Genomic DNA, 21400 nt, shown 5'->3' on the forward strand with positions numbered 1-21400 from the left:
ATAATGATGATGATGATGATTGATGATGATGATGATGACTATAAGAGGAAGAGGACATGGAGCTAGAAGATGAGAAGGCGAAGGAGAAGGAAGAGGAGGAGGAAGCGAAGGAGAAGGAGAAGGAGGAGATGGAAGAGAAGAAAGATAGGGAGAAAGGAGATAAAACAGGAAGGAAAGGAAGAACGAAAACGGGAAAAGAAATGAAAAAAAAACAATACCAATTTATATGCAAAACACAAACACACAAACAAACAAACACGTGACTTAGCATTTAGCAGAGAGAGAGAGAGAGAGAGAGAGAGAGCAGAGAGAGAGAATCTTATTCCTGACTAGTGTGATTTGGGAGGCAGGGACAGTTGGGGGGGGGACATGGACAAGGAGGGGAGGGGCGTCAAGGCTACATACACAAGGGGGCGTGGGCGGCTGGCGTGGGCGGCGCGGGCGTGGCAAACAGAGGTAAACGCATCTTATTTAACCTTTCATCTATTTGTTTGGTAACTTATTAGAATTATTGTTATTGTATTTATTTTATCTATTTTTGCCCACCTGTTTGTCTACCTGTCTGAGTGGGTCTCTCTCTCTCTCTCTCTCTCTCTCTCTCTCTCTCTCTCTCTCTCTCTCTCTCTCTCTCTCTCTCTCTACACGTCTGTTTACTTACGATGACAAGGAAACATAAATATCTGATAACAATAAGAAGAGGAACGAACACACACACACACACACACACACACACACACACACACACACACACACACACACACGAAAACAATGAAGAAATAGATATATAAATAAATGGACAGAAAAATATACATATCTCGAACACAACACACACACACACACACACACACACAGACAAACAACACGCAAAAGCCGCACCACAACACAAGGTCCGCCCTCCACTTTGAGTCACCTCGCCGGCGGCCATGTTGATGACGTCAGAGGTGATGGTGCCACGTGTCCAGCCAAAACAAGGAGAATAATACATTTTTCCAAGTGACGCCATAGTTATAAATACTTGCTGTGCTGACACGATCTTTGTTTAAATGCGTGGTAATTTCCCCTGTGTCTTTTTTCTGCCATTTGTTCGTGATGGGTAATGTAAATATTGAATATGTGGCAACGTGGTTATGGTGAGGTGAGATAGCAACATGAGGAGGAGATATGGAGATGGAAGACAGGAAGGCATGAGTGTGGAGGAGGAAGAGGAGGAGGAGGAGGAGGAGGAGGAGGAGGAGGAGGAGGAGGAGGAGGAGGAGGAGGAGGAGGAGGAGGAGGAGGTGAGGGTAACGAACGCGGAACTTCCCTTAAAAAAGTAAACAATAGGAACCGGAGAGCCAGGAAAATGTAGTCGTAGTAGTCGTAGTAGTAGTAGTAGTAGTAGTAGTAGTAATAGTAGAAAAAGAAGGAAGAGAAGCTGTAACTAAAAGAAAAACTAAATAAAAAAAAATAAACTAACTCCAGTCCTTCTATTACAGGTCACAGCCGCTTGACATCTACCCTCAAGGTGAACTAAGGTGACCCAAGGTGACCCCGTGAGCCGAAGTGACCTCAGCCATGGAGCGTAACATCCCCCACGTGCTGGATGTGTTCACCTGCTCCCCAAGGGCCCGCCGACGCGCCCTCCACACTGATCTGGACCAGGTAAGTAATAGTAGTAGTAGTAGTAGTAGTAGTAAACACAAATGAAGAACAAACACCAATAGAACTTTTGAGCTTTAGGAGAAAAATTTATAAGCTACACTATTTAACCTCAAGCAAGACAAATCATATGAAAACAAGACACATAGTACGGACGAAACCTTCACACACACACACACACACACACACACACACACACACACACGCCACCTCCCCTGAAAGCCCTCTCACTCCACAGGTCTCAAAGGTGGAGGAGCAGAAGAACCCTGGCAGCGACTCAGCAGTGTCAGTAGATTCCAGCGAGGACGAAGGAGCAAACATCAGCAAATACTTCGACTATCTCAACGAGGATGATGACGTGGGCGGCGGCAGCGCGTCCAGGAGGAAGAAGAAGAAGATGCAAGGAAAGGAGAACCAGGGCAAGGAGAACCAGAGGGAAAGCCAGGACAAGAACCACAAGGAGGAGAATAAGAAGAAGAAAGACGACCAAGAACGTTCCAGTCGCAAGGAGGACTTCGAAAAGGACATCCGCCATATTGAGCGCCATCTGTCCATGAAGAAAACGATCAGAAAGAAGATGATGCGGGATCTCCAGCAGGCCTTCGTGGAGGACCCGGGCGAGTTCCAGCAGGACCCGAACCGCATGGAACCGGAGAAAAAGAACAACATCAACATCCGCAACCTGACCATCTCCAAAGGGCGCCTCTCCAAATCCGAGCACAACTTCCTGGACATGCTGAAGGACGAAAAGGAGGCGAAGGACAAGAAGAAGGACCGCAAAGGATACCGGGACATCATGAACAATAACAAGAACAGTAACAAAGGGGCAGTTCTTAATGATGATGACTCTGGAAACGGTTCACCTTCCAGAGGCTCATTGAGTAAGACGGCCAGCAAGGAGGACCTGATAGAGACGAAGGAGGCACCGAAAGAGGCACCGAAGGAAGAGAAGAAGATAGGATTTTGGAAGAAGTTAACAGGGAAAGGGAAGAGCAAGCGGTAAATATGATAGGCTGAAGGTGATAGGCCTACAATGTATAATGTCCTTAATCAACAGACTGTGATATCTTTATTGTGCCTAATGCAACAAACACAGAGACACACATACACAGAGAGACGAAAATTCCCTTTGTGAAATTATTATTATTATTATTATTACTATTATTATTATCATTATTATTATTATTGTCAGCCTCCAAAGTTCCTCTTTTCTGTATATACTTTTTTTTTCTTCATTTAATTTCGTTTTTTATTATAATTGAAATGTGTCTCTGAAGTGATCACTCGTAACTTACTGTTGTTATCATTATTATTATTTTTATTATTATTATTATTATTATTATTATTATTATTATTATTATTATTATTACACTAAGCTCCATAATATTTCATGCACATCATGTTTTCTAGCATTTCTCCTTGTATTATGTTCCTTTAAGTAGGGTAACACACCTGTAACACACCTGTAATCACCTGTACATAGATAGGCATACATAGGTAGGCATACATAGGCTTAGCTGACCACCACCACCATTCCACCACACACACACACACACACATCATCGTATAGCACATGTGATCATACTTTTCTTTTAATTTCATTCGGCGCCTCGTTCTTGGACACGAAAAACAATAATAACACAGCAAAATGTTGTAATAATAATAACAATAGCCTAAAAATAAATAAGTAAATAATCTAAGAAACCTGTATCCCATTTTTTGGTTTCGTATCGTTTTCTTTCTATACTTGAAGTCATTGTTTATTTTCCCCTTTCTTTTATTTATTTTTCTATCACAAAAAATCACAAGCTGTAAGAAGTGTGTATCCTATTTGTTTTGTTTAATTTGGATATTATTCTTTACCTAAGCAGCTAAATGAATAACCTTTCGTTTCTTTTTTTTTATAATGAATCTTCTTTTCCTTCCTATTTGTTTTGTTTTCTCCTCGTCCTTGGAATCACTTTGCTCCTTTTCCTTTTTTTTTTCCTATTTCTTAATTTTCTTTCTATTTCCATTCATTATCAACTGCAGGGACTCATTAAACACTTATGAACCATCCATAACCGTTATTATGAGTCAATCTGTGGTTCACTCAGCGCAGGTGACGCTGTTTTGAGAGAGAGAGAGAGAGAGAGAGAGAGAGAGAGAGAGAGAGAGAGAGAGAGAGAGAGAGAGAGACTGCATAGGCATTGTAATCGCGTAATACCTTCCCGTTCTGTTGTTGTAGTGCCAATGATAAAGGCGTGATAGAAGCTTGAGTCAGACTGTAAAATAATAATGTTGCAATAGGTACGATGTCTCGCGTACTGTATCTGACTGTACGATAATCTTTTTGCAACAGCACCACGTCATTTGTACTTGATGTAACTATATAATAAAGCTGCAATAGGTATCCACAGTGTTTGTTATATACCACGTGCGGCTTTTTGTGGTACTGGTCACAACTCCCGTACGCTGGTGAAGGTACAACAATATTACGAAAGGTAGGAAATATCTAGACAGCAAAGAAAATAAGTAAAATAAATAAACAAATCAATTATTAAATAACTACTACCACTACTTCTAATAATAACAACACTAATAATAATAATAAGAAGAAGAAGAAGAAGAAGAAGAAGAAGAAGAAGAAAAAAAAAAGAAGAAGAAGAAAAGAAAGAGAAGGAAGAAAAAGAAAAGAAGAGGAAGAAGAAAGAAAAGAAGAACAAGAAGAACAAGAAGAACAAGAACAAGAAGAAGATGGTGATGATGATGATGATGATGATGATGATGATGATGAAAAAGATGATGATAACGATGATTCACAACAACAACAACAACAACAACAACAATGAAAAAATAATTGAATAAATAAATGAAACAGATGAAACAATGAGACGTGGTGATAATACTTGGTCTTCATAAATTAAAAGAAGCCACCCGGACAGTTCATGGAGCACACAGCAGCCTTGGTGGGGCACTTGTATTATCTCTTCCAAATGCATAAATATTTACTCGGCCTGGCGCATCACCGGTGAGGCTTCCCGCGACCCCCCGGCATATGATGTGTGTGGATGGGAACTGGGAAGCCCACCACCAGTAAGAACACCAAATAAAAAGCAGTCGCAAGAATTAGAACAGTGTATACGTTTAAGTGCAGCAGGAGACACCCGCACGCTGCTGTAATGTCAAGGAGGTAAGGAGGCTGGCCACACTGCAGAAAGCGACGAAGAGGCACATGGTAAAAATCAAAGTACGTAGTTTCGTTTGCCACGATGAAGGCGTTACAGGCAAGAATGGCGGTATAAGTAATGATAAGGCTTGGCAAAACGTGGACAAGCTTGAAATCGCCCAAACAAAGGCTCTGGGTGATCCACGTTGCTGTTGTGGCTCAGCAAAGTTGATCAAACCAATATTTCCGCCACCAGTCTATTCAGCGAGGCTTGTGTCCCTACTCCCGCTAGTGCTGAGTTGAGTCGCACTGCTGGGTGACCCGCGCACAGACAACCAGCGGTCAAATGTATTGTCCAGAATATTAACCAGTATCTTCACTTATTCCTATTAATAGTAAACAATTGAATTTTTCTGTTTCTGTTTCCCCTTAGCCAATAGAGAAGTTACGCGATTTCTCTGGAAGTGCTGTACATACATCAGCCAGCCAATTAGCATCATAGATGTTTTCCCCTTTTTTCTGCTCTTAGCCGACCAACTTCACATGTAGTAATATAAATGTATAAAATGTACTGGATACGAAGCTGCAGTACCCAAAATGATAAACATAAACTAGCATCATACAAACACCGTTCTGACGTCACCTCCTGCGGCTGATATCTAATGACGCGAGGGGCACCGGAAACATATATTATCACTATTTGTCATGACTCATCTCTGTGCATGAGTCACGGAGATCAATGAGTCAAGAATTGCAGCAAGAAGCATTATGTATAAAAGGCATTCCTCAAATTTATCAGTCATTTTTCATGAGCGTTTGTTTACACGAGGACCCAGACTTGAACCTCCTATGACAAACTTTATGTACTCACATTTAATGGCTGCATACGGAGGTTTATGGCACTTCCTGGTGATCCTTCAAGTTCCTGAGTTAAGTTTCTATCTCATGAGGAATCAATGGAATAATCGGCACTGGTATCACGGCACTCACTCAACAGCTGACCAACCAAAATTTTACACTTCACGGGTTCCAATACTTTTTCGTCCACTTGATTATTTTGTGTTCCTGTTTATACTTCGTGATACACATTCAGATTTTAATGTATTATAAAGAAGATTGTATTTCTTGATACATCTTTTATCTACCAACTTTCTTATTTCAACTCAAAATTTCACTCTACCAACCCATCCTCTCTTACATATGTAGCTGTACGTATCTATGCTATTAAAGCCACAGGACAACAGATCTTTGTTTTTAGAAGAATAACGATACTTTTTTTTCTCTCTCTATTATTACTACTATTACTATTACTATTACTACTACTATTTCCTGTATTTTCTTCCTCTCTTCAGTAGCCTCGTCTGCTACCTGTATCCATTGTCTTAATTTGTGTCTTCCATCCTTTTAAGCATGTCCATAACATCGCAATTTGTTCTTTTCAATAATCTTCAGCACATATCATCTTTGTTGTTAGTGTCCACGTTTCTGACCCATTGACAAGTATCGGTCTTAAAATTACTCTAAACATAACGGTACAAATCATCAATGTGGCTGAATAAGACATCTTGATGGTGAACAATTTGCAATTTTATTTTACAATATATCAACAGTACTGTGTCTCCAATGAAACTTATTACAAAATTAAAGAATTTATTCCCTTACAAACTCCATGAGTCTGAATTTTAGGGAGACACTCCACGACTTAGTATAATAATTGATGCAAGAAGGGAGCCACTTTGCATCACAACAGCAGGTGGTGACTCACAACACTGGAGGTAATATAAAACTGCCATTGTATTTATATCCCCATTAACAAAAAAACAAAAAAAAATATTGGACTGGGGATTCCTCCAACACACATGGCCTCCCTTCCTTCCCTCACACACACACACACACACACACACACACACAAAGATCAATCCACACATATCCCTGTCATTTGGTAAAACTTTTGAAGACACTAACCACCATCTGATTGTTAACATTATTGTGAGTTTATCACTGTATACAAAAATTAATGCACTATTCCCTCCTCACATCAATTACATATAAATGCACACTCTGACATGCGCCCAACTGCACAGATTATAAATATTTGCAAACACACATATTTACCCTCATTCTTCCACACAGCACAAACACACAAAGAACACAAAGGTCTACCTCTTGATCACCTTACACAAACCACACCACAAATTACAAACTTCACCTGCCGTCCAACATCAAAATGATACGTTTCAGGATGGTTCAGCATTTCAGTCTGAGCGGAGCTGTGTCCAACTGGCCGAGGTAGTGACACTTGGCGCATTCACCTGAAGACTTCAGGACAGGTAAAGAAAAGACTCTGTACCTTGAATCTGTGTGTGCAGTGAGTTCATGACATGTTTGTGGCCATATGGTGACTGACACGAGTGAGTAGGTGCCCTCTGGTGGTGACTCAGGGCCAAAAAAAAAAACAATGAACAGATATGAGAGGAGCAGATCAACTCCCCAGGTAAGATTTTCCTGCTCTGTGATTGCATTAGGCCAACATAGTTATGTCCCTTTGTCTCCTTGACTCAAGACACATATTGGACCAAGAGATGCATGAGGCAGTTGTCAGACATGGTTTTCCTGCTCTGTGATTGTGATATATAAATGAAATCATGTTCCTCTGCTCCTCTGACTTCCGGTTACATCTTCTCCCGGATGAAAGGGTGCATGAGGCAGTTGTCAATGGTAGCACGCTTGATGGGGTCCAGCATGAGGCAGCGCTCCAGGAGATCCTTCAGCTGGGTCACCTTGCGGGCGTGATCTTCTGGCAGGTTTCCGTCTCCCAGCATCTCATGTTGAAGGTTTCGTGTGGGGTTGATTGTAGCCATGACCACAATCTTTTCCTGCCAAGTAAATGATGGATGTTAATGTTATTGTGATGGTAGGGTAGTCCAGGCCAATCAAAGACCATTTGGCCCTTTGTGATCATCTTAGTCTGACTAATAATGTATTGGATGTGTCAACATGAGTGTCCTGCCATGGTTCAATCCCCCAAACATTTATTTTCACAATTGGCTTTTTAGATAATTTCTTATTGTTTCTATGATGCTCCCAAAGAAATATTACAATATTTTTCCTCTCTAATATTATAGAATTCTTCCATATTAGTATTCTACACATTCCTGCACTGTTGACACTTACCCTCTCAGTGACTTTGTCAACATCACGGTAGAGGAAGTTACACGCTGCGTCAAAGTGCTGGTCCTTGAAGGCTCCTTTCCTGATGACTTTGTTTGGCATCTTACCCTTCAAGTCCATGAACAGCTTCAGCATCTATCAAGCAAGTCACATAATTACACTTCATATGCAAATTGCATTCAATGAATCAAGAATTCTACTTTAAATAGTCTACATAGATTTAAGTATTCCCTATCTTTCTCAGTCTAACTTTGGCAAAATCAACTCATTACCATCTCTATATACTGCATTCCTTCTCCTAGAAAATAAAAATAATTTTCCAACTCCTCAACAATCAACATATAGTCTCACCTGATTATTTGTTTTCCCTGGAAACATGATCTTGCCAGTGTACAACTCATAGATGGTGCATGCAGCAGACCACAAGTCAATCCCAAAGTCATATGTCATGCCAAGAACTGCAAAAGTGGTTGATGAGAACAATAACAGAAGTATAAAAAAAATATCACAATTAGTTTTATCACTAAGTAACAGTACTACTACATGCCAGTAAGAATAACAGACTGAACTTACTAATCTCAGGCGCTCTGTAAAATCGGGCAACCAAGTAAGGTGTGATCTCATTCTCAGTGACCTTAGAAGCAGAACCAAAATCACATAGTTTCAGCACAAGTTTCTTCTCATTGACCTGAAAACACGAAAATCAAAGATGAATACAAAAACAGTGATAAATAAGCAAGAATAATTATTGTAATGACTGGACAGTCAAAGCCAACAACCACTCATGCTTTTGTAGCCATCTTGACAAGATTGGTAACATATCAGACACAAGTTCACTGTGTCTTGTCAAGGCCTCAGTCTCCAACAAGAACATGGCTAATTTACTCCAACTTCTGATCAATTTCTCAATATTACCATGACATTCCAAAACAGCATAATATTACTATCACAAGTGACTGAGTTTTACAATCTTTTAGACAGCAAGTCAAGCCACAGACCAGAATGTTGTCGGGCTTGACGTCAGCATGCAGGATGTTACACTTGCGCAGCAGCTTGAGGGCGCAGAACAGCTGGTGGGTGTAGGAGCGCACAGCCTTCACATGCAGACCCACATCCTTCCCATACTTCTTCAGCACCTGGTGTTGAGACGAAGGCAAGAACAGAAGTGAGAATGTGAGATGGGTAATGTCCTTTTCTAAATGCTGTTTATTATTATTACTTATTTATTTTGTTTAATCTATGCACTAGGGAGAGCAACATAGGAAAAATATAAAAAGCTCTCTCAATGCTAGTCACTAACAAAATCCAAAGATTTGAGAAAAAGGCTGATTTAATTTCTGAGATGTCTTGCTACTCCTCTTTTGAAACTGTTCAAGTCATAGGCAATGGGAAATACACAAACAGGAAAAGTTTCTGAGTTTACCAGTACAATATGCATTTAACAAATATGCATTTAAGATTAACAGATATGCATGTCCATGTATATGTGTTTCTGTGTCCCACACAATCTTTCCAGTGTAGGAAATCATGAATAATTTCAAGATTGCAATATTCTTGAAATGCCTGTATTTTTAAAAGCTTTGCCCCAGAGATGATTATTGAGTTCTTGTGGTTGTTTTTCCCCAATGACAATCCAGAATCCTTATTAAATTATCACATAATTATAAAAAGCATCCTTTAAAACCAAAATAACTTCCACTAAACCTAAAGTAGATGGGATAAGGGAGGAAAATGTTTGAGAATACGAGCTTCAGTCTTTTAACAAATCCCTTCACAACTCTAGTGTGTGTGAGTGTTGTAGTATTACAAGGCAAACAGGAAGGCAGTGAGGCACCTACCTCCCTCAGTGACATGGACAGGGGCTCAAACACCATGCATAAGTGGTTCTTGTGGAAAAAGTGTCGGAAGAGACGAAGACAGTGGTACTTGTCATCTGGGTCAGCATCATTCAGAGTCTTAAGTATGTTGAGTTCCTTCTTGCCTGTTTTATGCCTGTGAATAAATGGAAAGTTGATATGAGGAAGCAGAAAATTCAATGTCACTTCAAGCAATCTGATAAACCAACATAAGTAACATACATACATCACAATAAAAAAGCTGGAACATGGAGGCAAGACTTCACAATATACTGACTTTGATACATTGTCAAGATGCATAAGGACTAACCCTTTCACTGTTACTTGATGCAATTTTCCTTAATTACTAACCATTCTGAGACATTTTTCCTTGTTCTACAGCCATCTCCAAACATTGCACAGATTAGAAATTGCAAAATCTATTCTTTTTTTTTTGTCCCTTCTTTCTTGTAGATGTTTATAAAGATTCCATGATTTCCTTCAAGTGTGAATTGTTGCATACAGCAGTGAAAGAGTTAATACAAAAACTAAACAATCACCAATTGCTTCAAGGACAACATTTGTATAGATACTCACATGACCTCGTTGTTCCTAATGATCTTGATGGCCACGTCCAGGCTCCCCCTCGCTGCGTCCCTTGCCCGCACCACGTTACTGAATACACCCTGGCCTGTGTACCCATAAACCGTGTACCTGATGGAGGGAAGTGTAGTGGTGAGTGGTGCAGACTGTTTGAAGTAAAGGTGAAGTTGTTAGCATGTCACACAGACTAACTCAAAATTTTTCCCACCATTATATTTAAAGTATGGCAAGTAGAAATTCAAGAAAACAATGAAGTAAGAATGTGGAGAAAAAAAATACAAAATTAAATTTAAAAATGTAAAAAGTAGGACAGTAAACATAAAGAGATCAAGTATGAATCATTTAGCCTTACATATTCATCCTTACAATCTTCATAAGTGTGTCCATCACTGAACATAGAACACAAGAAAATAAGGAAATTGTAGAAAACCACTTGACCTACACAAGGCAGTCCCTGGGCAAGAAAACTCGTACTTCTGTCGGGATTAATCTGCAACTACTTCATCATTATAACTTGACCACCAGTCATTAACACCCAGTCTAATGATGCCTATGTATCAAATGCCATGAATGTGCAGCAACAACAATGACCTACTGATTGCCTGACCCACCTTGTGTCCAGCACCTCGCCGATCCTGACCCGGTAGTAACCCTCGGCATCGTCCCAGTTGTCCGTCAGGTTGGGGTTCTCCGAGGCGCCCTGGTGGATATCACCGAGTTTGTCCACAGCAAAGTTCTCCCCAAACATATCAGAGAACATGTCCTTCTTGTTTGAGTCCTTCTCTGCATGGTCCTCTTCGTTGTCTGCTCCGTTCTTATCCACCACAGTCTTATCATTGCTGTTGTCTTTTGCATCTGCTGCAGCACTGTTGTTCTCCTGCTGCTTCTGGTTCTCCTTGTCCTCCTCACTGTTGTCATTCCTGCTGTTTCCAATGCTATTACTAGTACTTCCAGTGTCTGCCACTGTATCTTCTTTCCTCTCATTCTCCTCATCCTCCCTGTCTTCCTGTTCTCTGCTGCTGCTGCTACTTCTGCTGGATGACCGTGACTGGGATCTTGGGGAGCCTGACCTTGACATGGCAGGGGTAGAGATGGCGGGGGCATCAGTAGTCGATCTGGCCTGTGACGGGGGTCTGTGAGAACAGTAATGCAATTAGTGTAAATATTTACTTAACACAATGTCTCAGTGGCTTGTGTTGACAGAACTAAGTGCCAAAGAGTGGAGAAAAGATTAATGTTGCAAATAGGATTGTGACCATATACACACACATAAATCCACCTTTGCTTGGGATATTGCTGTGTTCTGTAGATGATGTTTACTTTTAATTGGTGGCAGGAGTACAGGGTAAGGAGTGAAAAGTACCTGGAGGGTGGTGCTGGGGAGTCCCTTGGGGTGTTGGTGGCAGAAGGGAAGCCACTGCTGGCCGGGGTGACTTGGGATGAGTCCTTCTCCAGACCAAGTTTCTGAGGAGTTAAGAAAATTAATTAACTGAATTTCTCTCTGTTAATGTACTGGATGTTTTCATAAGCAGACACTTCTTTGTTTCATATGGTTAAAAAGCATTAAGGGATACAAACCAAAACAGGTTACAGCTACAAGATAACTTCAGAAATGCCAAAAACTAATATCAAAAGTTCATCAAAATTGTCGTTTAACATCCTTATTTTCTCTTGCGAGGCTGAACAGCTGATGAGTCTCAACCAGTTTTTGTAGTCATAGGTGACCTCTTCCCTGACATTCACCTTTCTCATGTCTTCCTTCACACACCATCTCCACCTGCAGAAGAAACGCTACACTCACCTTGTACAGCTGTTCCCTCTGCTTCCTCATGCGTTCAATCTTCTGCTCCTCCTCTTCCTCCTCCTCATCAAAGTCAATATCCTCTTCATTCGAGTCCGAAGATGACTCCTTTGCCTTTCCGAAGATCAGCTCCTTCTGTCTTTCTCTCTCCCGGTCAATTTCTCTGTTGCGACTGTAATCAAGACCCAGCCTGTGTGAGTACCAGTTAACCAGTTACTCTTGGCTATCCTCATTCACTGGTTACTTTAAGATACACTTGTTATATTCAGGATTATGCTTCCTTCAGGCAAAGTATAATAAGGGTTAGCATAGAGATATAAAAGAACTGCAAGAGGAAATGAGTCTTTCTTCAGCATAAAGACAATTTCTTTCATATAAATTGTGAGACATTAAAATCTCAGCACTTACTTCTTGTCTCTGTCCCGATCTCTGTCTCTGTCTCTGTCACGGTCCCTGTCCCTGTCCCTGTCTCTGTCCCGGTGGCTGTCGTCCCGCCGCCTGTCCCTCTCCTTGTCTCTGCTGTCTGGTCTGTCTTTGAGCCTCTCCTCTCGCAGCCTCTCCCTCTCCTTCCTCTCCTCCATCCTCTTCTCCCATTCCCTTTTCCTCCGTTCCTCTCGTTCTTGCCACTCCCTCTCCCTTTTCTCCTGTTCTTTCTGCAACTGTAGATGGGAAAAAATGTTGATGTGCATTAAAGGGAGCCACTTCAAATATATATTCTTGTTATGATAATTTGGTCTAAAAACAGAACATAACGAAAATGATTCTATCCTGTAAAAATATTAATAGGTAAATACAACAAAGATTTACACAGCAATATTTTCATGGGATTCAGGACAAGCATTACCTTTTCCCTCATTTGCCGTTCCTTCTCCTTCCTCTCCCTGCTCTTCTCCCGACTCCTGTCCTTCTGTTCATCCACCAGTGACCTTGACCTGTCGTGACCCGAGACCTTCTCTCTGTCTCTCCGATGATCCCTCCTTGAGGTGCCATCCTCTCTCCGGTCCCTGTCCCGTCTGTCTCTCTCCCTCCGCACCTTCTTCTCCTTCTCCTCTGCCTCCCCTCTGGATCTAAAGGAAGGAATTTGGGAAAAACAAAGTTCGCCTTGAGTACGAGGAACACGCCTGAGAGATCAGGTTAAAGTGGAAGTCATCTGCTAACCTGCAACAAAACGTTAGTTCATTAATCTGGGCAGGAAAAATATCTTTGCAATTACTGATGAACACAGGGATCTTCCTCTGTTCCCAAGGCAATCTTTGAACTTCAAAATAGTCTACATTATTCCCTAACATCTTTCTGTATGTATATTGCATGTATACTGCTTTTCACTACCAAGCAAATACTTCATGAAATTATCAAGTTTTATGTTAGCTAATGCTGGTTGGCTATCATACTTTTCTGAAAAAATGTATGAGGTCTTTGTGTGAAATAATCTCTCCTGAAAACACTAAATCAGATTTTTATATTACTTTTAGGTGTAGGCCCCAGGTAATGACGTCATACTGCACAAACTCAGACAAGACCTAACAGCTACCTCCAGCTACCACATCCCCAGTTCACAAGTCCATACATCAATTTCTATTCAATCTACTGACATGAAATTCACTGGACTTTGTGATGCCACTACTTGGGAATACTGTAAAAGTAACAGATGTACTTAATAGTAATAGATGATCTAGTGTTGTATCAATGTTGTAATCAATAAATCACCAAAGACCCAAAATGATGTACAATACTACTTATATTGCTTTACTTTCTGTAAATTCTTGATAATTTCAAGAAGTATCTACAAGCCAGCAACACAGACCTCAAAATTCCTTCACTGCACTACAAAAAAAAACTGATCTTTAATAATTTGATAGAAAAGAAAACTTAAAAATTTGAAATCACAAACTATCTAAAGTTAATTGACAAATGAAAACAATACAGGACAATTTCTGAAACTGGCAACTCACAAGAGGACAATGAACCTGTAGTAACATAAACATTCTCAAATGACCCACAGCTGCCCAAGCCCAGGAGACCTTCACTGGGCTACCAGAGACCAGTGAGCCTTTGACTTCTCACACACCACCTGTACTACTCCTATGCCTCCATTTACCTCTTGAAGTAGTAAGGCATCAATAAGAAACAATTTGACACTGATCCACTCTACTGGGACAATCAAAATCCCTCACCTACTGTAATAATTCTAAAGTGTTTGATCCCTCTGCTATAACCTATATTGTGTTAAAGTGTTTCTAGCCAAAACTTATTCCTCTTTCAAGCATAAAGTTCATATAACTGAAATTCTACTGAGACTACTTATGATAAGACCTTTGTGGACTGCACTGACATCCCTACATCTTGAAAGTGACAAGTGCATCCCAACACAGAACAATCAGTGCACAGAGGCAGCCACCAGGTGCTGTCTGCAGTATTGCCTGGTCTGGGATACTGAGAAAAAGTACTGATATGCATACACACACACAGACACACACACATAAAAAATCATTTAGAAAAAGCATCACTAGCTGTGTTAGGTCATGGAGAAAAAGATGTGTTGAGGGTAAACATGCGTGGATGGGTAATGTTGTGATAAGCTCTGGACTGAACATGACTGTTTGTGGCTACCGTGGTGGGTGACAAGTGACAAGATAGGGTCCGACTCTAGATGCTGTAGACCTGCACACCCATTAGCTAAGCGTTTGCATTGTTCTGGTCATTACAACAAGGGAAACAGTCAGTTCTCACTGAAATTCCTGATATTCAACTAAAAATTGACTTTCAGTATGATTCTTCATTTTAGAATTCCCAAATCTAGGAATGCATATCTAAATTAATCTAATTTTGTTACACTTTCTTATAAAACACATTGGGGAAACACCAGAGAAATAATCCCCTTCATAAATTTTCCTACAAGTCAGCGAGGGGATTGGGGAGGGACATGGGGAGCTGGGGTGAGGGGAAGGTCATGATATCAAGAACACTAATGGTTTCCTTGCTCTCCCATGGTGGACAGGCACCAGAGAAGTCGTTACCACCGTCATAATAAGCCACTACCCTTTGCCCGGGTACTTACGCCTCTGTTGACAGGGCAGAGCTGGTGTGGGTTCAGCTCCACACTAAGCCTGTAAACAGTGAAGCCCGCAGCCAGTAATTAATGACATTTGGCAAGGTGTTGGGATTTAACCTATACTTGCTTTTTTTAGCCATGACATGACTACCTAGTTACTATATTAACACTATGCTATGGCCTTTGCTAACATGAAAACAGGGGCCTCTCAGACCTGTTCCTCTTTATCCTACAGGTTTAGTATGAATGAGGCACACTTAAGAGTAAACTAAAATATGAATGAAAGCTGGAACTCAAGGGCTGAGGGGTGTGTACTCAAGACTTTTCTATTTTCACGAAATTTAGACTTGAAAAATTGCCACACCCTCATCACTTGGAAGAAAAACTACTAAATAAATGACATGGAATATGAAAGTGTGAAGGTCAGCCTGATTCACTAACAATAGGGAAACATGAAAACAGCAACACATCCTGCCTAAAGGTTATCATAAACAGCACTGGCTTTAATATTATCCATCTACACAGGATATAAAGTCAAAGGCGCACACAAACACACGCATACACACACATACAAACATGCACATATATTCTCTCTCTCTCTCTCTCTCTCTCTCTCTCTCTCTCTCTCTCTCTCTCTCTCTCTCTCTCTCTCTCTCTCTCTCTCTCTCTCTCTCTCTCTCTCTCTCTCTCTCTCTCTCTCTCTCTCTCTCTCTCTCTCTCTCTCTCTCTCTCTCTCTCTCTCTCTCTCTCTCTCTCTCTCTCTCTCTAAGAAGCCTATACTTCACACATTCATATCCCCTGCCTTTCTCTCTCTCTCTCTCACACACACACACACACACACACATTTATACCCTCATTATTTCTTGCTCAATCTTTCACACACTGACACACACACTCATGCTCTCTCTCTCTCTCTCTCTCTCTCTCTCTCTCTCTCTCTCTCTCTCTCTCTCTCTCTCTCTCTCTCTCTCTCTCTCACACAGACACACTGGGGCAGCAGCAGAATATACTCAGTACCTGGTTGCAATACTTTACGGTCAACCAGCAGAAGGACACTCCGCCCACCCAGCGCCACCACCACCACCACCACCAACACCAACCGCAGCACAGCCACCAAGGAAGGGAGTCTTGCTAGAACGCTCAAACACATGTCATTTACCGAGGCGCTTTGAGGGGCAGTGGTAGTTGTAGTAGTAGTGGTAGTAGTAGTAAAGGGGTAGGTAGGATCACTTATCATTTTTGTTTTGTTTGTAAGGTCTATGTATGTAGCAGCTGCTTCCTCAAGTCTTAAAGTAAGCAAATAAAAATGATGAGTAAATCTCCATCACCCTTGCTTGGCCCAATGAAGATGCAGCCTCCTTGAAAGTAAGGCTCAAAACTACAAACTAAGGCAAAAAAAGAAATCTGCTTTACCAACTTAAAGACAAGCCTGGACAGCATCATGGTTCACTGTCAACCAAGTAGTGGTTGTCGCAATGAAATTTAACATTCTCTTAACAAAGTAGCACTGCCCTAAACAAAATCCTGTGTTTTATATTTTGGTTAAGTCAATCTGTACTTTAAAAAGCCCAATTCTCCACTTTGTTACCAGTTTCAGAAAAGCCTGCATGACTGAGTGACAGAATGACAGAGAGAGAGAGAATGGGAAAAAGAGGCACAAAAAAAAAAAAGAGAAAAAAAAGTGTTCAGGAGGAGGGATCAGAGGCTTGAGATACCTGCTTCGCTTCCGTTTCTTGGGTCTGGATTCCCTCTCCTTCTTGCGGTCTTTACGCTTGGGCTCTGCATCATCTGAGTCTTCGATTGTGACCACCTCCTGCGCTGGCTTCTTCTCTACTGCTGGTGGTGGGGGTTTCTGGGTAGGTAGGGGGACATCCTGCACTGCCTCTGTTGTGGGTGGTGGAGGGACTGTCTCCTCCTCCTCCACGTCACTCATGTATGCCCCAAGACGTGCCTGGAGCGCTGCCTGAAGGAGGATTGGCAGGATGGGAAAGTGATTACCTCCATCATTGTGAACTTATCTTGTACAAGTTCACCATAGATTAAAAGATATTATATAATGTTTTCGTTATTGCTTGGATTAATGGTAATAATAGTGACTGTCAAGAATATCTTTACTATACATTAAAATATAGTCTATCACTGTCTTGTTATGGCTTGGAATAATGGTAATGATAAAGACTGCCAAGAAAATTACTATGGAGAAAGGAAGAAACGTACAGACACAACAGTCAAGAAGAACCAAAAATCACTCTGGTTTTGTTGATCATCTCTTAACATGCAGAGGCAGGACACTCAAGGCTAATACATGAATCTGGCATGTTACTGTTTAGGAAATGATGACAACCAAGACAGAACTGACTTTTGGGCTGCCTGGACAGTCATGACCACTGCACCAAGATAAAAGCACCTTTGGACACAAGCATACATCAGGTGGACAGCGGAGAAGTAAGCCCTACTGGGAATCAATGAGGCATCTACTCACCTTCTGCTTCATGAGTTCCTCCAGGTTAAGGTCCTCATCAATGTGCAGAAAGTCTGAGGAGTCAAGACAGAATTCCTCCGCCCGCCTCGACATGTCCCGGGAGTTCTCGTCATTGCTCACCCCAATCTCCATGCTGCCCACTTCCTCCTCGCTGCTGGACACTGTCACTGGCTGCGGAGTGGGTGACACAGGCTCTTGTCAGTGTGAATTAGTTTTGTGCTCTCATCACTGCAAATTAGTCTTAAAGCTTACATTGTCATTTAAAAATACATAGGTAGGCAAAAATAAAAAAAAATAAATAAAGAGATAGGACAAGCATGATACCAGAAAATAACTGATGTTAAGAGAGGAAATGACAGAACAAGGGAGTATGAAAATAACTAATGACAAATATAAACAGGAAGGTAGAAGATGGGGAAAACAAAAAGCTAGAAAAATAACTGAAGAACTGAGGCTACATGCACCACTTGCCTAATAAACAAATATACAACAAACAACTGTAATCTTCACTACCTAATATCACACTCACTCTTATCCTTAACTAAACCAGAAGCATTACATACACATTGCATCTCTCTCTATCCATTCCTTGCTTCTGCTACAATTACCAAGTACAATCTTTACTACCTAATATAACAATACCCACTTCTACATTTAACCTTAACATGGCAAATCCCAGTACCTGTTCCTTGCTTCCATTACGATTATCAACAACAATTTTCATGGACTCCACAATGCCGTTCCCTGCCGCAGCCCGAAGGATCTCCACGTCCCTACCCCGCTCCTTGGCCTGGGCGGGGGCATCAGTATTGGCTGGGGCAGGTTTCCCTGGCTTGAGGGTGGACTCCAGGATATCATCGATAAGCTGAAGTTCCTCATCTTCTGATTCCTCGCTGTCACTGTCCGAGTCTTTCTGTCTGTGTTTGGACCGGTGCTTCTTGTGTCTTCTGAAAGTGCCACAGTGTTATGTTGTTAATGGTTTATTTTGCCATATATGTTATAGTGGCAAACTGGTATGTGGATAGATATCACTTAGCAAAATTTCTGGATTAGTCTCTCTCTCTAGAAGAAAGAAAGAAGATAAGAAAATTAAGAGAGACAGAAAAGAAAAATGAATTTACTCCTCCACATAACCTAACCTACCCATACAAAGAGAATCTATGTTATCATTAATACTGCAATTCCAGAGAGGAAAACATATAATAAAATATCAGACCAATCCCCTTCTGTGAGTGACTTGCCCCTGGTGATACAAACACCATACATTCTTACCGTTCTTTCCTGGAGGAGGACTTGTGGCGATGCTTGTGTTTGTGTGAGTGTCTCTTATGCTTCTTCTTGTGTTTGTGTCGGTGGTCCCTTGAACGCAGGCGCAGCCCTTCCTCCCCCACTGCCTTGGTCTCCTCTCCTGACAAGCTGGACAGGCTGAGTTCCTCTGAGCTGAAGGTGAACAAGATCAAAGTTACTGTGAATTAGCGACACCAGGCTCTTATATCGCCTTACATAATTAAAACATAAGACGTAAAAAAAAAAAAAAAAAAGTCTTAGTAAAAAAAAACAAAGCCAAAATGTCTTTTAAACTTAAACATCCAACAGCCCCAATGTCACCTAACCTGAGTCAGACAGGTCATAACTCTTGTAGCCTGGACTAATATGGCCCACCTGTTGAGCGACTTAAAATATGAGCCAAATAGTATAAAAGGGACGACCTAACCAAACTATAAAAATGGTGGGTTGCCTCCTTTAACACTATATGCCTCACATGACAGCCTAAACTAAAAAAAAAAAAAAATAAATAAATAAAAAAGATAAAAACAAAAAAAATCTAACAACCTAAGCAATTCATAACCTGGAACAGAAGTAACCATAACACAATACAGCCTGAACCAAAATAACGTCAGAACCACCTTGCAGCCTAACCTAACGGCACCCACATCATTGTACAGCCTTACCTGAAAAAAATGTTCAAATTATCTTATGCCTAAGCTAAAAAAAAGAACCTAAAATTTTTGCCACCTAAAAATCCTACAGGCTAACTTGCAAAAAGCCAGATAGAATCACTACAAAGAACACAACAGCCTAACAGTCCCACTCGCCCTTAGTCCATCCTAACAGTCCCAGTCAGCCTAACAGTCCCTTACTCACCCTAACAGTCTCTTACTCACTTTAACAGACCTTTATTCACCCTATCAGACCCTTACTTACCCTAACAGTCCCTTATCCACCCTAACCTCTCCTGCATTGCCACGCCACGAGTACAAATAAAATGGCATACGTATATCTTTCCCTTAAAACCCGTATTCCCCCTTAAAGCCAGCACCATGCATGCACACCAAAGACAAGTCCCAGAAAACACCCAATACATCCCACCAAATACCCACAATGAGGGGAAAATAAAATAAAAGCACATTACGTCCATTTGTCAACAATGAATCTTGGGGGCGAATCTCAGACTCACTTCCTTATTTCCTTATTATTCTTCTATTTAACTGCCTGTATTGAATTTTCAGGGTTAGACATTCGCCTCTTCGTAATGTATCTATGGGGATTTAGTGCAGAAAGAGAGGACTTACTTCATAATGGTGGAAATAAGAAGCGAAGCAGAAACAGCTCGGTAAGGTTATGGCGGGCGCTTACTACACCAACACTGAGGTGCGGCAGGACAGCGTGCAGGCCCTCTCATTTGTAAGGTTATTTTGGAATTCTGAAGAATTTATGCCTTCAGTTTATCTTTCACTTACTCAAGATGAACGATTATGCGAGAGTTATTATTCCAGAAAATTTTATTGCATTTTTGTAAAGCTATTTAGCTTAATAAACTTATCCTTTTCCTGTGGTAATGACAGGAATTAAGTTATTGTCTGATATGCAGTTTTCAAACACTATTCCTTAAATTTACTAATAGTGTATTTGAATTAATATTTTCATACATATTATTAAAATAATTCTGATATGGAAGCGTTTTTAAAAAATACTACAAAACTCCCATGAGGATTATATCAAAACCTCGTCGGAATTCCTGTAAAATGATTGGAAACAATTTGTAGTATAATTTTTATAGCATAAAAATAGATACTGGTTGCCAGAGAGACAAATTAATCAGTGATGTATATATAATGAGGACAAATTGCAGTTAGGAATCACCTCAAAACTAAAATAAACAATGACAAGACTGAATAAGTTGGATCTCTAACAGCTGTTATTTCATTAATAATCACTGCGTAATATTTCGGCCTCCTAGCTAGTGCTGCCAGATGGAGCAGAGGAAATTTCATAAGAAAATTACGATAATTCTCAGTAGATACTATAGATAAAACTAATACTGCAGTGTCAGTATTAATCTTTGCATTGCTGCATTCATGGTTGGCAGTTGGTGTGAATGAGGGTGATAATGTTATGTAAAGGTGTCAAAACGTTAATCACCAAGATAATTTGACATTTCATGAACTACTAGGGATCACAGCAAGATGTTCTGTACAGTTTAATTTGTCTTCTAGTTATTTATCATATTTGCACAAGTGACATGCATGCATCTTAGTATAATTGTGTCATGTGTGAAAAAAGTACCCAGATGTGTAATGTTTTGGCGTGCTTAAATGTTGAGGTTGTACTCCGACCCAGTGTTGCTTTGCGGCAGAAAACCTAACTACAATATACCTCCATCCTTTTT

The 21400-nt window shown here is 40.7% G+C and overlaps 2 protein-coding genes across 3 annotated transcripts in view; one reads left to right on the top strand and one right to left on the bottom strand.

Moving 5' to 3' along the window:
- Positions 1–4030, top strand: part of LOC135109782 (DNA ligase 1-like) — a 37774-nt gene extending 33744 nt beyond the window's left edge. Inside the window, exons 2-3 of the mRNA XM_064021439.1 lie at positions 1476–1641; positions 1877–4030. Of these exons, the coding sequence (XP_063877509.1) occupies positions 1555–1641; positions 1877–2641 (852 nt within the window). The 5' untranslated portion in view covers positions 1476–1554 and the 3' untranslated portion in view covers positions 2642–4030. The remainder of the gene's footprint in view (positions 1–1475; positions 1642–1876) is intronic.
- A 2325-nt stretch (positions 4031–6355) lies between these two features.
- Positions 6356–20409, bottom strand: LOC135109784 (serine/threonine-protein kinase PRP4 homolog). 2 transcript variants are annotated; one of them, XM_064021444.1, is made up of 17 exons: positions 20304–20409; positions 19003–19170; positions 18413–18677; positions 17731–17901; positions 16964–17211; positions 13041–13263; positions 12605–12855; positions 12197–12368; positions 11759–11859; positions 11007–11528; positions 10390–10506; positions 9796–9949; positions 8956–9093; positions 8531–8645; positions 8309–8415; positions 7961–8092; positions 6356–7662 (listed from the first exon to the last, which is right to left on the bottom strand). In XM_064021444.1, the coding sequence occupies exons 1-17, from the start codon at positions 20306–20308 to the stop codon at positions 7459–7461; spliced, it is 3093 nt and encodes a 1030-aa protein (XP_063877514.1). In that variant the 5' UTR covers positions 20309–20409; the 3' UTR covers positions 6356–7458. The 2 variants fall into 2 exon arrangements, with proteins under 2 accessions (XP_063877514.1, XP_063877513.1); XM_064021443.1 differs by having other exon boundaries at positions 12197–12386.
- Positions 20410–21400: the final 991 nt, after the last annotated feature.

This window comes from Scylla paramamosain, chromosome 19, assembly GCF_035594125.1.
Source record: "Scylla paramamosain isolate STU-SP2022 chromosome 19, ASM3559412v1, whole genome shotgun sequence".
Taxonomy (NCBI): domain Eukaryota; kingdom Metazoa; phylum Arthropoda; class Malacostraca; order Decapoda; family Portunidae; genus Scylla; species Scylla paramamosain.

Coding starts and splice junctions, on each gene's coding strand:
- LOC135109784 (XM_064021443.1), bottom strand. Junction 17,902..18,412: donor GTAATGGAAGCAAGGAACAG/GTACTGGGATTT, acceptor CCCACTCCGCAG/CCAGTGACAGTGTCCAGCAG. Junction 11,860..12,196: donor AGAGGGAACAGCTGTACAAG/GTGAGTGTAGCG, acceptor TTAACTCCTCAG/AAACTTGGTCTGGAGAAGGA.